The 18002-nt window shown below is 31.7% G+C and overlaps 1 protein-coding gene across 7 annotated transcripts in view; it reads left to right on the plus strand.

Moving 5' to 3' along the window:
- LOC130445909 (inositol polyphosphate-5-phosphatase A) overlaps positions 1-15319 on the plus strand; it is a 49530-nt gene extending 34211 nt beyond the window's left edge. For 2 of the 7 annotated variants that reach the window (XM_056781800.1, XM_056781803.1), the window contains 2 exons: positions 1590-1832; positions 2223-15319. In XM_056781800.1, coding sequence (XP_056637778.1) covers positions 1590-1832; positions 2223-2942 — 963 coding nt within the window. In that variant the 3' untranslated portion in view covers positions 2943-15319. Of the gene's footprint in view, positions 1-1589 lie in introns of all 7 variants that reach the window. The other 5 variants (XM_056781801.1, XM_056781802.1, XM_056781805.1 and 2 more) reach the window with 5 other exon arrangements.
- The last annotated feature ends 2683 nt before the right edge of the window (positions 15320-18002 follow it).

An 18002-nucleotide genomic window follows, 5' to 3' on the forward strand; every position in this document is an offset into this window, starting at 1 on the left:
TTGCTGATGGAATGTCGCAGTGCTTGTACTTTGAAAGTGATTAGGTTTAAACAATTTTTGTGTTACTCCTATTTTTCTGTATATGGATTCTTCTATGTATCCTTATGCTACGTTGAAAGAACGCCACCCTCCCTGTCTTTTCAGAGCGCCTTTTTCCATCAATATAGTTTCCGAATAACGCCTTAGCCTATGTCCGATATATTCTTCGGAATTTTTCAATTTCAGATATTTTGCAATAAGGTTCGGGACAGCGCTGATGGTACGACATCCAACATGTTGGACGTAACACCTACGACCTACAACAAATAATCTTCTGCTGTTCATATTTTTGGCCGTAAATCTGCAATTTTAGAGTAAAGTGCACAGAGCTCGAATGTACATCCCTCATTTGTACTGGTAAAACTTCTTGAAATTTGATTTTTTCCATCTCGCGGAAACACAATAATAAAGCGCCCATTATCCACATCGTCTAAACTCAAACGTACTTTTCCAATATCAATTACAGAGTATAAAAATCCTTTCTGACAATTTTGTTTCGTCTACCATAAGCGTAGATACCTCATTTTATGAATTTATTCTTTTTAAAAAATATGTATATCTTATGCGAGAAAGTATTTGTTAAATGCAATCCAATCATTATAAACTGGACGGCATTATACGTTATTATTTAGACAGATGTAATTTTAGTTTTAGTACAGTTTTAACTTTTTTGAGATTCCGTCATTCCATAAAAAGTTGAAACTCGGGTTCATATCTCTATCTGGGCTTGTGCCGCTAGCTTTGTTTTTGCAAATAAAAAAAGTATATGAGAACTATATATTTTGAATTTGGAAATCTATTTCACAATTTCTGTTTTATGTGCGGGAATAAGAAGAAATCATCGGTGCCAAACAAGGACTGTATGGCGGATGACTCATCAATTTAATGTTCAAAAACGTTTTGTTTGAACTGATGTGTCGTCGTGTCGTGGTGGAAAATAATTCTTCTGAGATTAGTGTCCCTCATTTTATCGAACACATCTGTGTGTCAACTTTTTACGTTTCTACGTGGCTCTAATGGAACGGTGGCGACATGTCCAATTAGTCCAAAAGAACTTGGATTTCGCTCGTCTTGAAAGACCCATACAGTCGATTGCTGATTAGTTTTGGGTTGATTCGTCGCCTGTTACGATCTTATGGAATGTTTGCACCAACCTCCACGAAATTAATCCTGTACCAAAGTACGACCTCGATTGAATTCGGAAACCCAGGAAAAGTCAAAGCGAGTTGATCAGCACACTGTAGCTGATTAACCATGTCAAAATTCATAGAAAATCATCACACCAAAATGTTCATGATCTAATTCCATTTTTTAGCCAATATGAATGTTTCAAGTATCTGTAAACAACTCAAATAGCATTCGTATAACAACAAGTTTATGAGGCAATGTCAGGTTTAATATATTCATATCAGTGTTGCTATATTTTAAAACTTTAATAGTAACACTCGTATTAAATTTATATGCAACGGGTCTAAGTAGTGATAAAATGTTTTTGTCTATATGTATTACCGATTCAATTCCAGTTATACTATTAATATAAGAATTTTCAGCTCAAATCCTTTGACAAGGAATGTGAAGCTTTCGAAGATACTTTATGGGAATTTCCAGTTAAGTTCCCACCGTCCTATCCATTTGAAGAAAAAATTTCACATGGTACTATATACATGCAGACAAGATGTCCGGCTTGGTGTGATCGAGTGTTGTTAAGCAAAAGTGCAAAGAAACTTATAAAAAATGACACGGATACAAAATACGGTCTTATGGGAATCAAAACTTGCATGGGTGACCACAAGGTAATTTAAATAATTTCATCAACATTTTTTAGTGCTGATGTTAATCATATATTTCGCTAGAATTTTATGTGAATGTTTGAAAATAATATATTATTTACTTTTCTTATATATTTAGTTTGCACAGTTGTTCTTTTGGTAAAAACGGTTAGGTGACCCTTGAATAAATAAAACAGGAATAAATCACACACCTGTTTTTTTACTATTTTTTATTTTCCTTCCACAAAAAAAAATTCAATTATCTACTACAGATATCTTATAAACTGTTCATAATGTTGTCTATTTTGCTCTGAAAAATTCAAAGGCATGCTATATACAGGGTGAGTCACCTGTATTTATACAGTTTATATTATTGAATATTTGATATTATAACCATTTTTTTTACTTTTCCAGCCAGTATATCTCAGAATAAATCTCAAGGAAAAAGCAGGTATAAATGTATGTTGTGAACACGCACCTTTTGCTTGCTTGCCTGACAGTTGCAAATGTTATCCAATGTACGCTTCTGTTGAAATAAATATAGTAGATATGGGTATATATAATAATAGTAGCTTCCAGGAGTTGCCCAAACTCGATTCCAAATTGCTTCAAGAACCAATCACCAGAAACATGTTGTCCCACGAACCGTATACCCCCGAAAGTGTTGATTCACACAGTAATTCTCCTTTGCATATGGATAGGACAGAATCTATTTCTCCTTTACAATTAAAATCCAAATTGGAAAATATAATACGAATGAAATTAGATAAATCGACGCATCTAATGAAGAGGTCAGTCTCCGAGAATGTCGATGTGGATAAACCTAAAAATATATTCAGAACAAGAGCCATGTCCGAGATACCCAAAAACGCGTATGCTCGTGTAAAATTAATACCCACATCTCGCGCTGAATCGTTGAATCGATTGCAAAGTCATCATAGCTCTTCTGATGAAGATTGGTTTGAGTTTGAGGAAGAAACTCGTATAAAACGTTTGGAAGATTGTTTCGAAAATATTCATAAAAATACTACTGTAGATATTCCTATTTTTATAGAAAATGACCATAAAAAGAAACGATGTAGATTAGGAAAGAATAGGACTCGGACGAAAATCAATTGCTGTGCTATAGTGTGATTTTAATAAAATTTTATCTTTTGCGATGCTGTAGAAAATTTATGCTTGCAGTGTTGCATTGTAGGAAAGACGGTGGAATTTTGAAAAAATTACTGAAGAAACATTCACTTCTCCTATTAAAACAAGGGTTATTTAATTTTAGTCAGGGGGAAATAATTGAATGATTATTTCCAATTGTTTCCATCCGGACAAATCAATTGTTCTGGCAAAATCGGACAAAATTGAACAAAATCGATTAAACACAAATGTATTATATTAGTGTGTTGCTATCAAAAACACATTTGTTGCTTAATTAGCGACTATTGTAACAATGTTATCTATTGCAAACAAATTAACATTATAAAATAAAATATATTCAACTTTTAAACCAAACCTTACCAAATTCAGGTGTAAAGTGTAGTATGTAGATCTACATAACAAAATATTGAAAATAATTAAGAATTGGGAATGATTATAAATGATAAATCACCTGAAACTGGTCGAGTTTTGTTTTCGATTATCTATCCTTATTTTTGTATTACAAAAAAATGTATGAAACCATATCTCAGAAACAAAAAATACCCAATAAAACTATGTGGTGGTGAACTATTCCTACCGTAAACCATTAACTTTATTATTGGCATATCTGCCACATTTTTTAAATAAAACTTATAAAAATGGCTTGATAAACTCTTGCTTTATTGGGATTAACTTAATTTACTTCCAAAAACTTAAAACTCATATACTTATTATAAATTAAAAAAAAATATACACAGACCTTTAAACAGTATAATAATAACAAAATACAAGATTTAGGGCATTGTGCCGTTGTCAAGGAAGTCTCGTCGAGATTGAATATGCGAGACCCGTCAGCAAAAGATAGGCATACCTACATCTTTGTGTGCACGTTATGTAAATTGTCAAAAGATGCTTCCATATTAGCACGATTAAACGAAGGCCCTTGCCAAACTACAATGGTTAGGTGAATGTTGTGGATGTAAATGTTCGCAATGATCTCTTGGCCATTTCTTTCTGCAATCTATGTTTGTTACACTATAAAAGGTGTGTCCATCGAACCACGTAATTAATTAAGGATGTTACCTCTTCAGACGTAAACATTCTATTCATTTCATAATTGGGTGTTAATTTAACTGTATCTCTGTAGTTTTTGCTGTTTTAAAAATAGCGCCAAGTGTTGGATAAGCAAGACCCGTCGATTTTGTTACTTTTCTATCCTAAGATTATGACGTGTTAGATCAAGCGTCTTTTATATCAGATATAAATTGAAAACAAAATAATTTTAGGCGATATCAACCTGTCGCTCTGCCGTTTCCTTCCACTGAAGTAATTACCTAACTAAATGCCACAAAGAAATCACAAAACTAAATAACCACGTTGTAACAAAATTCCAGTGAAATGTGTCTGATAATTTACTTAGAATGCGCAAATGAAATAGTGCTTCCCACAGTCTCCTACGACACTCTGCATAGTGACATCTGAAATGATTTATTTCGAAGTTTAATGCATGTCCTTATTATTGAGTTGCACTTTCTTTAAAAGAAACGGAATCGGAGAAATATGAAATGATTCACTATTTATCCTGGTTAACTGTGAGACAGTTTATCCTACACAGTCAAGCCTCGATATAACGAATCTCAAGAGACCAAACAAAAAATTCGTTACACCGAGTGGTGAAATTTTGTTACATCGAGATTCAAAGGCACTTGCTTATACTGCATTATAAAATGTATAGAAAATAAAATAAATCTTCCATTCTATTTGCCATAACGTATATAGTCGTACATTTTTTTATTTTAAGTCTGAATTAAAGTCAAAAACTCAACATTTTAAATTTAATGAATATTAAATGTTATACATACATAATTACTCCACATTCGAATTTTTGTTTGAAACTGTCGCAAAGCTAACGATTTAAGCGGTTAGTTCACCACTCATGGCTATATTATCATTAAAAAATGACGAATTCTTCGAATTTCACGGTTCACGGATACTGAAACACGCAATGAACTGAAAATTAGACTAGACTTCTGTGACCAAACGTTCATGTCTGGACAAGATGTTATGTTTTTTGCTTTAATTGCATATATGGAAACAAAGACGCATACTGTTCAATAAACTAGCAGTTAAATTCGCTATATTGAGGTTCTGGATAAGAAAATTCGTTATATAGAAAAAGTTCTAGGGGGATTTAAAAAAATTCGTTAAATCAAGGAATTCGTTATATCCAAAATTGATTCTATAGTAACATGTATATATTGGTATTTTTTGATAATTTATACTTACTTACCTAATGGTAGGTAGTGAAAAATAAAATTCAGAGGCAGTAGCAAAATGTTAAATATAATCTGATGTTCCTCAGCAATTATGCTCATTTTATATCCACAACATTGTTCCTTTTCTTTCAACTTAGTTTGTATGTAACTGAAGTTGAAAAATATCTGCTAAATACTTGCTGATGAAGTTATGCGTGAAGTTTAGGCAAATTCACATAACTTTTTATTGGTCATATTTTTTGAAACCACTTTCTACTCTATACAGGTGAGGGTTTCTATAACACTTTTAACATAAAGTCTTTCGTAGCGATGTAATAACGAGCTTTCTTTTAATTTAAGAATTCAAGTATACATCAAATATTTAAAAATTTTCTAATTGAACCTTGTACACACAATTTATTAATTTAAGATGTTTGATTGAATACTCAGCTTCCTTTGCCAAACCAATATTCTCTATAATGAAAATCCAGCCGGCTGTTACAGCCAGGAAGCTGACGCAATTTTGAATTTTATTGTTTTTCTTGATGACATTTAGCAACGTGGTGATTACGAAAAAATTTACCGACCTCTATTCTTTGTTTCAGAATATTGTTAATGCAAATGTCTTGATTATTGTGAATATCTTTCTTATTTTTCTGTAAATATTTCCCCAGTTTTGTCATTTTAGCGTCATTGTAGCTAAAAAAACTTTTTACTTACATCCGAACTTTTGTTCAGCTTTCTCAACTCCAATCACTCATCTTCGATTAATGTTACACTTTTACCTTTCAATCGTTTTTTAACTCTTTCGTACATGGACTTTATCCAATAATTCAACACCCACTTTTTTCGTAATGGGAGGAGTATATCATGGTCTTAATAGTGAAAAAGTTCTTTTTTTAATTGGAATGACTGAATGGTACATTACTGGAATAAAAAAATTCTGCAGTGACATAATAAGAGAGAGAGAAAGAGTAATGCTTTATTGTTACAATTTGTAGACAAAAGCCAATGTTTTCTTCATATCGTTGAGGTTTCCAGAAGACATTTCATGAATTGCGTTATGCTTCGGCAGTCTTCATAAAGATAGTGTCATTTAAATTTTATCTTGAAATTCATTATCATTTTCAATATAAGTTTTTTTTTCCAATTACATCATCATCTAGACTCTCAGATCCTTATTATGCTATTATTACTACTCCACTAATTTTTACTGCTTTTAAGCATTTTGGAAAATACATTTTGATCAAAATGTTGCCTTATGTTGTCAGTCTTTCTTCCTAAATAAATAAAAATATTCTGGTCATAAATTAAAATAAAAAAGTATGTGATTTAGCAGGTTCGAACTATGGACCTTTGTATTGTACCGCTGAGCTAACTAAGACTCTGGTCTATCAAAACTTTAAAAAATCGAGTAGAACCGAATCAAACTTCAAATCTACTGTACTGTTCATTTTAAAACAAGCAGCAAATAGGTGCTAGATACTAGAAGTTAGTGGCAATTAAATGTAAAATCAGCACTTAGTTCTTGGATGATTCGGTTTTTCTTTAAATACTAATTACAGCTTATGATAAATATAGTTTGAAAAACTAAAAAACACTCTTTTAAAGCACATCCACTAAAAAGTTGAGAATAATTTTTAAAGTAAGCTATAACCAAAGCGTGTTTTTCTGTTTTTTAAACTATAATGATTTAATTGATATCACTCTCTCGTCGATTCATGATAGAGAGCGCCTGATTGGGCGAGAGCATCACATGTGGACTACTACAATGATCCATTTTAGATTCAACTTCTATTATAATAAAATCCCCAATCTGAGGATACCACATAACGTCACTTTTATTGGTTATGCTGATGATCTTGCAGTTGTGGTCACCGGAGCATCAGAAGAATTACTGGTTATCTTGACATATATTGCAATGCATAGGTTATCGGAGTATAGAAAAGACTGAAGCTGTACTCATGATCGATCGTAGGGCAGTTTGGCAGGTGACAATAGAAGTAAAAAACATACATGTCGCAACTAAATCAGAAATAAGATCTTGGAGTCTGCGTAGACGAGGGATTTCCATATTTTGAATACCTGCAAAAAACCTGAGACGTCTGCGATAGACTTGTACTTCTTAATGCAAAATACCAATGGTCCTAGTTCTGTATCGAAAATTCTTCAATACGGTCACTCAATCATGTTGGTCTCATGCACTAATATTCCAAAAATACGGCAACTGTCTAGGATAATTCAAAGAAAACTATCCAATAGAATCTGCAGCGCCTTTCGAACAGTATCAGCGGAAGCAGTAGTTAGTACTACTGGCTTACTTGATACCTATAGACCTAATGGTGTGGGAAAGATGCTTGACCTATGGGGAAGATAATTTAACTAAAATAAAGAAGAATGAGATATCCATGGAAAGTTACCAAAGACGAGGGGACAGTATGACAGACAAAGGTAGCTGTACAAAAACATTAATCCCTAATATTAAAATTTGGCTCATTAGAAAACACGGATGTGTAAATTATCACGTGATACATCTACTCACAGGAAATGGATGTTTCATGGCATATTTTCAGTTTCAAAATTTCAGGCTCACCAATGTGTCCTTATTGTCCTGAAGTGAAAGATACTACTTAGAACAACCATACAAAAAATCAGAATCTTATTTTAATCAGAAAATATTGTTCATAAAATGATAACTAGCGAGGAAGTATAGAAAGCTGTATCTAATATGGTTACATAAATAATACATTAAAAACAGAAAGATTTAGTAAAGAAACCAAAATAAGTCCTGTTGATAAGCAAGGAGAGGGGGGGGGTTAGTGGGTAAAAATTCCACATATCCTCGCAATTCCAGAATACCGAGATCTCTTTTAAAGATTTTCCCTTCCACAAAAAATACCTACATCTCTTGTATTGAGCCATAACGGTGTAGTTGATAAGGTTATCAAATGCTTCAGACAAACTTATTGCTTTAGTTAATTTGAATGCTAAGGAGCATGTTCCCAAAAATTCGGAAACCGTATACACAAAAAAGTTTCTTCAATCCTTGCTAAACATTACCATGTCTTTGACTTTGATCCCTATATATTTTTTCAAAGCCAAATGAGAAAAAAATAACCATTTATGGTATTTTCGTATGTATATAATATAATATAGACATGTATTTTGAGCTGCTAAAAAAATTCAATTGTGTCCGTTTTTTGTACAAAATAACAACCCTGGTTTTATATGCTATTCTAAAAACAAATCTTGTACAAGACAATTGTGAGTATTGTGCTTAAAACACAATAACTTATGTTGTCACATATTTGCTTTCCAAACCAGCTTTAAAATTTATAGGAAAATTGAATGTAGTAACACGCGATAGTGTATAAGAACTAATAAATAAACATCAATTGTTAAGTCAATGACATCCAAGCTTTTTCTCTACGGTGCAGATATTAAGTCTTCCCTCACCTTAGAAATCTCCGTTATTTTAGACAAATGAAAAATCCTAAACACGTCAATTTTTTATATAGTAAAGGAGGTCGTGCCATACTTCGTTGGAAAGGGTTTGAAAAGCAGAACTCAAAAATGTATCAAACTTTGCTTCAATCACAAATACAAAAACTTTACACTGGATTTGCTTTAATTTTGGTCGATACAACAAAAATTATCTAATTTCGATTGTTGAACGCTTATAACGATCTATTTTCTTCGAATAAATATTTTTATATTTTTTAATCCTACGGTAGCTAGAACACTTTTTTAAAAATCTTAGTGTGTCTTGATAATTTATTGTTGATAATATTGACAAGAGTAAAGTGAAATTAGCACTTGCAATTTGGTGACTTTATTATCCACAACAATGAGAATGGTTTAGCAGAAAAATGTTAAGCATCTCTAATATTTAGTAAAGCAGGCCGTAACTACCATGAAGTCTGAGAATATTAATTGAACGTTTTCCAGATCGTCCAATTGATCGATATTACTATAGACTATTTGTCACAAAATTTTTGAAACTGGTTCTATAGAAAACAAGAAACGGGTTGGTAGAAAAAAAGGTGTCCGAGGAAAAACAAGCAGATGTTTTGGCTATTTTGTAGTAAATCCATCCAGTTCAAATAGAAACTTTGCTAGCAAATGCGAAGTAAGTCACAGAAGCGTTTTAAACATTTTAACAATCCAAAAATTTTATCTATATAAATTGAAAATGACGCATGAATTGACAAGTGGGGATCAAGATCAACGACTGCAATATTGTAAAACTATTGATAATAGTATTTCGCAAGATCCAAATTACTCAAGACATTTGTTTTTCTGATAAAGCTATATTTTATTTAAATAGTCATGTACAACGACAAAACATCAGATATTTGTCTGACTGAAAACCTTCGAATGTTTCGAGAGTATCATACTCAATTTCCAAATAAATTAAACGTTTGGGCAGGCATAGCAGTCCCTATCTTTACCGACGAAAATTCAACGGGAGAAACATATCTTAACCTATTAAAGACACAAATAGTCTCTGTAATTAATGATGTAGTTAGAAACAATGCAGAAGAATTCACTCAGGATATTATTTTTGGAGAATTTTGTAAATAATAAAACTAGAAAATCAAAGTTAAACGTTGTTCAATGTGAAAAGAAACTTGCGATTTCATATTCAAGGAAATTAGATTAACAGTTCCCTAGCTGCATCACCGAGGTCCAGATGTCTTTTCTTTGGTTCAGGTCTCATGTTCGTTATAAAAGGAACCGAAGTCTCCAATAGCTTTTGGAACATATCTTCGTTGGTAGATATACGAGATATTTTCCGCGAGTTTCTGAACCTTGTAAGTCTTGTAATTCTTATTCCTACTTTCTTACAATATACCGACTGGGAGAATCGACTATCGAATATACTATTTCAACTCCATGCAATAAAATTTTATGCGCCGTGGCATCTCTGCTGTTTCTTTTAACAGCTTGAATGTTTCTGGGTCAATCATTGCATTGCTATTTATTACTTCCAGTATGGCAACGATCTGATGAATTAGAGTTTCTTCAACTTCAGTTATAGTACCTGTGGCATTGCAATTATTGAAAAGACATCGTGCAGTGTTGTTATTATTTGAAGATTCGTAACTATGTAAACTCGTAAACAAAGTCGACTTTCTTAAGAAACTCTTGTTGAATACGTTTCTTTTCCTTTTCGTTCATTACTTATGTGTCTTTTTTAGCCATTAATTTTTCAAAATTTTTGTTGTAGGCAATGTGAAGGATGTATTCCATTCACTTGATTGTGGCGTGTAATGGAGAGACCCAAATTCGAGTTTTGTTGGATTTTTGTTAGGTCGTTAATTTCCCAAGGTAAAGCATTACATATGTAGCAGGCACTTACAGACTTCGTATTTGTAATGGCTTGAGCTACTTTGCCATCCAATAGGGATGATATTAATGCCAATCACCACTTCCAACTTCTCTATTTCCTCTTTAACCCGTTTTTTTTTCAACTCGCGCCAAATCAAATGTATATTTTTGGAATCTAGGGCCTGCAAATCCTCTAGATGAAGGTCAGCCATTTTGACCAAAATCAATTGAAATTTTAAGCTTCAAGGAACTATTGACGTCATGATTAAATTCAAGTCAATTATTTCGTTGTCATTGATCGAATATTTTTGGGCAAACTCGTTTTAGCAGAACCGTGGATTCATTGAATGGCCACCGAGCTCACCAGATCTGACTTCTGTAGATTTTTACCTATGGGTTATCTTACATCCAAAGTGTATGTGAGCCATTCGACAGCACTTGCTGAACTCGGTAAAAAAATAATGGAAGAATGTTATAGGATTGATATTCAAACTACAAAAGGTTAGGGAGGTAATGAAACAAAGGATCTACTCCTACTAGGAAATAAATGTAGCCCTTTTTATTTCAAAGAATTGTTATCTTATATTTTAATAATTTTTATTAATTAATAGTTTTATCCAAAATTTAAAAAATGTACATTTTCTAATTCTGCTCTTAAAACCCTTTCCTACGAAGTATAGCACAACACCACTTGAACAAATCTGAGGGGATAGTTGTCAAGAGTATGGGGTTGAAGGAGTGGCAATTTTTTGTATATTATAAAACATCTCCATTAAATGAAAATTGACGGGGTAAGACTTAATATCCGCACCGTATAATATTGGAATATATTTGGCATATTTTCGTTTAATAATTTTTTTTTGCGATGTGCCATATTAGATTTCTATGGAATACTATTTAAACTTTTGAATAATATTTACCACGGCTCAATATATTTGATAGTGATAACAATTGGATATTACTGTGAATCAAAGAAAGACAAATTAAAATAATTACACTGGTCTACAAAAAAATTTTTGCTACCCTTATTATTGTATAAGATCATTTTAGATATGATATTTTTCAATAGAAACTTGGTTTTAAGGAATATGTACCACGTATATATTTTTGTAGAGGAATGTTTGAAGAAAACAATTTTTTGTTTGAAAATTAAATCATTGTTTTGATAATTAGGACAAAACATTACATATAATCACACGAAAAACATTAAAAATCATAAGACAATGTAATTACACATTGTTTATATTATTTCGTTGTTTGTTTTCTTTTCATTTTCTAGTTTCAAGACGAATCAACCGCCCAAAATTGCCAAGTATTACTTCCAATCATTTTCCGTTATAGCTCCTCTCATATATTCTAATGAAATCATACACCGTGCTTATCAGATACCGCTCCTAAATTCTTAGGATAGAAATCTAAGAGAGATTCCAAAAAATGAATTGCAAGTGATGTAATTTAACGCTTAAGACAAAAGTTCTTGTATGATTACCTTCTAGTTTTTTTTGGTTTTCAAGAAAATTACGACAGACTTTAACAAAAGCGGTCATGCCATTTTTCTGAGCAGGCAGCTTAATTTCAAAAATTGAGTTTTTCTTGGATGTCTCCCATTCTTATTAATGGCTTTCACTGAATTTTCCATTAGACCTAGCTTTTAAAGATTATTGGGAGAAAACTTTATTTTAACTAAAAGTTCTTCATTGCCTCTCCACCGTCTTCATATTTTCCATTTTCTTCCTGGTAAGAGTCGCTCTTCAATCTAATTCATTGTTCCTTTCGGATATCATGGCTGATGCTTTTTCCTGAACCTGTTTAATCCATCATTATCATCCGTTTCGTCCTCCATAATCTCCAAATTTCTATTGTTTGTTACTTTATTTAACTGCGTGTCGGTTACACTATGTGGCAGAGATTTTGAAATATGCGAAAGTTTCACCTTGTACGGTGCATATTTTTTCTTTTGCATTGTTCACATCTAGAAAGAATTCTTCGACGGAATCGACAGTAGGTAGGGTAGCTATAATCTCATTGTCCACATCTTCAAAACTTCATGCGGAGGCGAAGTTAGTAGCACAATTATTTTTTAAACTACTAGTCCAGATTCATTCACCTCGCCTTTTCAGATTTATTATTTTTTAGACTTTGATTGTTCAACAAAAACTAGTACTAACTAGTAGTTGTTTACTACGTTACAATTAATTTTGTTATTCATTTTAAACAATTTTAAAACTCTAACAACACAAAACCAACTCAGTGTGGGTTAATTTTGGTTATGACAAGTATCAACGGCAATACACATGAGGGGAGTACAACAAAAGCTCCATAATAATTTTATTTCATATTTGTAGCATGTGCGAGGGGGGGAGAAGGGTATGGATTGCCGTTGTGAAATAACACATCTTTTAAACTGATTTTGGATTAATCAATAGAAATTTGCCATTTCTCTAAGCCTTCAGTTTAGCAACATTACAAAATAACAAATCATTTGGTGAAATAGAGTCTTCTAGTTGCTTACAAAAATAAGAGACTCTCGCATTTTCATTTAAACATTCCATTATTTTAATCTTGACCCAAAAAATTGAATCTTTGATTTTGAGAGTCCCAAATCCAGAAATAGATCATTTAAATTATACACAATAAGGTGAGTTTTTCATAAATCTCTGGATAAAATTGAGGAAATACTCGATGTACTAACTTGCTAGACATTTTCATTACAGCCTGTCATTATGAATGACAGAATGGCATGGTTCTCACTTCCCTCAAATCCTTGAAAAATTGGAGATCTTAACAAAACTCCTACAGATTCTGTATTTTTCTCCAACCCCCTTATCTTGGTAAACTCACCTGCTATCTTGAGGATAATTAAAAAAAACTATTCGAGAACTAGGACAATAAACAATGACATTTATTTAAAGTACATATACATTTTGATAAATTACATCATTTCTTGCAGAAAAAAACGAAACACCGTGAATGTGTGGAAATGTTCCATTCGTTTCCGGTTTCTATCGAAAATGAACCAAATCGAATGGAACAGCATAGATATGAAACAGGCATAAGTGAAAGAATGACTCATAAAAAAAGAGAGTATCAAGGTATTAAAAATATATATGTGGTAATATGTTAAGCTCTTGATATATTTTTATTTAAAAGAGCATTCGTTGCAGACCAGTGTTAGGTATCTATTGCCGAAGTTCCGCCGAATTTCAGCTACCAGTTATATTTTTTATTTTATATAATTTTTCTAATTTTTTTGTGTTTTTCTGTAGAGTTGTGCGCTATTCTGTGAATTTGATTAGTCGTGACTAAAATATTTTTTCATATTTACTCCACAATTAGGCTTACATTTAACTCAACACAACAGTGAAAGCGTGATGGATGTCAAGAAAGTAGAGGACATTATGGATGCCGCCTCGGTTACTCGCTATATTTACTTGGAAAATATTGATAAACCTGTAAAGATATATAGAGAAACTGCTGTTTGAAAGCCTACCTATCTTGTTTTGTTTCTAAAGTTGGAACGTTTTTATAAAGATATTAAAAAAACTAACTACGAATCCAAACATTATGAATTTCAATAAGGCCAGATATTGAATACTGAATGTATTTAGAAAATTTCGAATTTTTAATAGAGGCATAGTTTTTTTCAAATTTTTGTGGATGAAAGTCTGTTGAAATTGTGAAAGGTAGGTTTCGAATATATATAAGTACAATGATAAAATTAATGAGTATACTATGTTTACAGTATACACAAAATATAATTTGACATTTACAAGTTGCATATTTATACCAAACAATAGATCACAACCAAAAATAAAAATTTGTTTCAACTTCACTAAAAAAAATGATCATTCCTTAATGGTCATAACACAAGAGATAAGTAACCCTCATTAAAATTATTCAGAGTTCTATTGAAATTTATAAAGCAGAATCTAAAATTTTGTTCAACTTTTTTAGGTTTCTTTTGTCATTGGTAGCTTTCTCGTTCCCAAGTTTACAAACCATTTCTTAAAACTTGGTTTTTCTTCTATTTATTGTACTCTTTTGGAAGGATTTTCAAAGTTTTTTGTGTTAATTCGTAGTTTGTTTATTGTTTTTATTGTATTGATAAGTTAATATATAATACAATCTATTTTCTAAATATTGAGATGACTGTCCTATGTAAACAGCGGACCAGGACCGGACCAGGAGGAATAGAGATTTAGAGGACGGTGACTAGGAGGACAGATATAGATGGAGAACACACATTATAGGGGTAGGGTAGAGTGATTATTCGTTCATTGATAAGAGGTGATCCGATTCTGTGTCCTCAATCTTACTTGGAATTTATAAATTGCAGTTTAGTGCAAATATGTTGAAATTATGGATGATACTAGTGTTTACAACGGTGAACCAAATAGATCACATCTTAATAACGAAAAGAAATTACTAGATGTAAGATCATACATAGGAACAGACTTATAATCGTATTGACATTAATAATGTTAAATATAGAGAACAAGACGATAAAAAACAGAAAATGAAAAGTGCAGAAACCGTAAAGGAGTGAAGACGAATACAGAGAGGAGAAGCAACTAAAAATAGTATAATATTGATGAAGAAAGGAAAGAGATAAAAAAGAGTGTTATAAATGCAGCGTATAAAAGATACAAGGAAAAACAATTGATTATTTGATCAGATATGTATATAATTAAAAATTAAAGAAATTTAAAAATTGAAGATGGAAAGAAGCTATCTTGAAATGCTATATGATCTATATGAAAAATATAAAAAATAAATACAAATATAATAAAAAAAGCGTGAAAAATGATAATAAAAATAATGTGAAATTGTAATAATATATAAAGAAACAAAATAGAAATCGAACTACAACAAATTTTAAAGAAAAAGATTGGAGTCGGTATTTCAAAGATTTATTAGCGGAAAAGTGAGTAAAAAGAAGAAGATATAAATAACGAAACAATATTAGAAAATAAATAAAAATCGACAGAAGTGGAATGAAATGACAAAATCAACAAATTGAAACTGAGAATATTTAGGAAAATTTAGGGTCCAGTGAATATTGTTAATAATTGGTATGGAGGTTTTATGATCTATGAAATATAGAAAATATTAGAAAATAAGGATGTAGTAAACACAATTAAATCAAAAATATTATGATGGTACGGTTACATTGAAAAAATGAAGAAAACGACAGAAAATAAGGAAAATTACAGCACGGAGACCGAACGAAAAAGATAACTAGGAAAACCAAAAACTAGATGGGAAGATCAGATTGAACAAGATATGCAAAGTCTAGGAGTACGTGGCTGGAACAGATAGATGCAAGATAGCAAGAAATGGAGAACAATAGCCGATACTGCGAAAACATGTATTAGACTGTAAATAAGAAGTTGTAAAAAAAGGATTAAGATATATTATAATGAGTGAATAAACAAAACTGTGTACCCAACTAGTAACAAAAAAAAATAAAACTAGGAATTACATATATGAGGTTCCTTTTAATAATTGTGACACTGTTTACATAGGACAAACATTTTAAAATTTAGAAGTTATATTAAAAATTTATCAATACGATAAAATAATGCATAAACAACCCACTGTATATCAACAAAACAGACATTTAATTACAAAAATTCGAAAATCCTTGAAACAGAGTGAAAACAAAAAGAATTTTCAAAATGTTTTACATACAAAAACGAGAAATTTATCATTTGTTAAGGATTGAAAAAAAGGTTTCTATTGTTGGTATATATAAGCTGTGATTCAGAATGTCTTTTGCACTATGATTCCCAGGAGCTATCGTGCCCCCTTTCCTGGCTGCGACACTGAGGATGCTCAATGTTTGCAGCTAATCTATTAATCCCTCTACTTTCAGAAATTTCAGGATGGGGGGTGGCCTTGACTGCCAAAGATCTCAATGTTCATACGCTTTGGAGCTCCGTAGTCTGTCACACTTCGAGAGAATGTGGATAGAGGTTTCTTCCCCTACGTAACAGAATCTGCAAGCTGCACTCTCTGTTAAACCTTGCGTTTTCAGATGTTCATTGAGTATTTGTGGATTATTCTTCGTTGGTTGATGCAATAGATTTTTTGTTTTTTTTTTGTACCTTCTTTTCTAATGTTTTCTCGATAATTCTATAGCCGATTCCACAAAAAGTTCCAGATCCTATGAAAAGTTCTGCCACTACTTTCGTTAGTCTGTCTGCTATTTCATTTCCCTCCACTCCAATATGTCGCGGAAACCTTTGGAGGGTGACTTTACTCTTCTTACCTAGCTTATTTAACTTGTCCAGGTATTTCCAGACCAGCTTGTATCTTATGACATTCGAGCTCAAAGCTGTAATCACTGCTTGAACAAGTTTTCAGATTGTTTGGTTTTAAGCTCGTAGACTCCTATTTCTGTCTGCTATTTGATGACATTTCTATTTTGTATGGTTCAAACAGATTTCATATTCATCTCATAATCTATCAATTGTACAAGTTGTAATTGCTAAATTATGAATTTATAGTGACCAAAATTAGTGTTATATATAGGAAGGACTAGAAAGATGTTGAGGTTTGGAGCAAATTTGAAAATGAGCAAGTCTATCCATGTTAGTCGAATAAGTTGTAGCCGAAATTAGAAATTACATATTTTTAATAAAGCTATGTACTTTTAACAAATCAACTTTGATGTTTCATTTCACTTTACAATAATGAAGTAGTAATGGATATCTCATACGATATTATTGATTCGCAATGGTGACCAATTAAAACTATCTTCAACTAAAACGTAAGTAATATTTTAAATATAAATATTAATACTTATGTGAAGAATAATTCCTGCAAATTATTAATAGTTGTTATATATTGTAGTCTTCCTGATGATGGGAAAAAAGTTTCCCGAAAGCTAGGAATTGTTCTCATTTTCCAATTTACTGCAAACCTCAATATCTGCCTAGTCCTAGTTGTAACTAGTCAGTAAAGACTACTCGTCTCGATATATACGTGTATATAATCTCACTATAATTGGGAGCGAAAATAATAAACTTCAATATATAAATTAAAGATGATATTAATAATTTTATTTGAAAAAAATCTAAAATTTATCAGTACACGTGTGGAACTGCTCTAATGAGATAAAACAACATGAAAGTGGTCTGCCGGCTTATACCTCTCTGCAATTGCGAGTTATTAGAGATGTCGATATCGACAAAAAGGGCATGTTCTTCGGTAGAGATGTAAATCGATATTAAAAAAGAAAGTAGTAATTTTCTCTTATGTATAACGGTAGACCATGTTTCGAATTAATTGTATTCAAACGAATACCAAAGGCGAACGTACTAAATATATATTAGAGGCACCTCCGTATATCACTTTTTAATATAATATGTTAGTAGTGAGTAATTGATTAATCATAAATTTCGTTATAGATTTCAAAAAATTATTATAAACTATTATGTAATATTCCAAAAATTCAACATTTAACATAATTATT

The sequence above is a fragment of the Diorhabda sublineata genome, chromosome 6 (genome assembly GCF_026230105.1).
Source record: "Diorhabda sublineata isolate icDioSubl1.1 chromosome 6, icDioSubl1.1, whole genome shotgun sequence".
In the NCBI taxonomy this organism is placed as follows: domain Eukaryota; kingdom Metazoa; phylum Arthropoda; class Insecta; order Coleoptera; family Chrysomelidae; genus Diorhabda; species Diorhabda sublineata.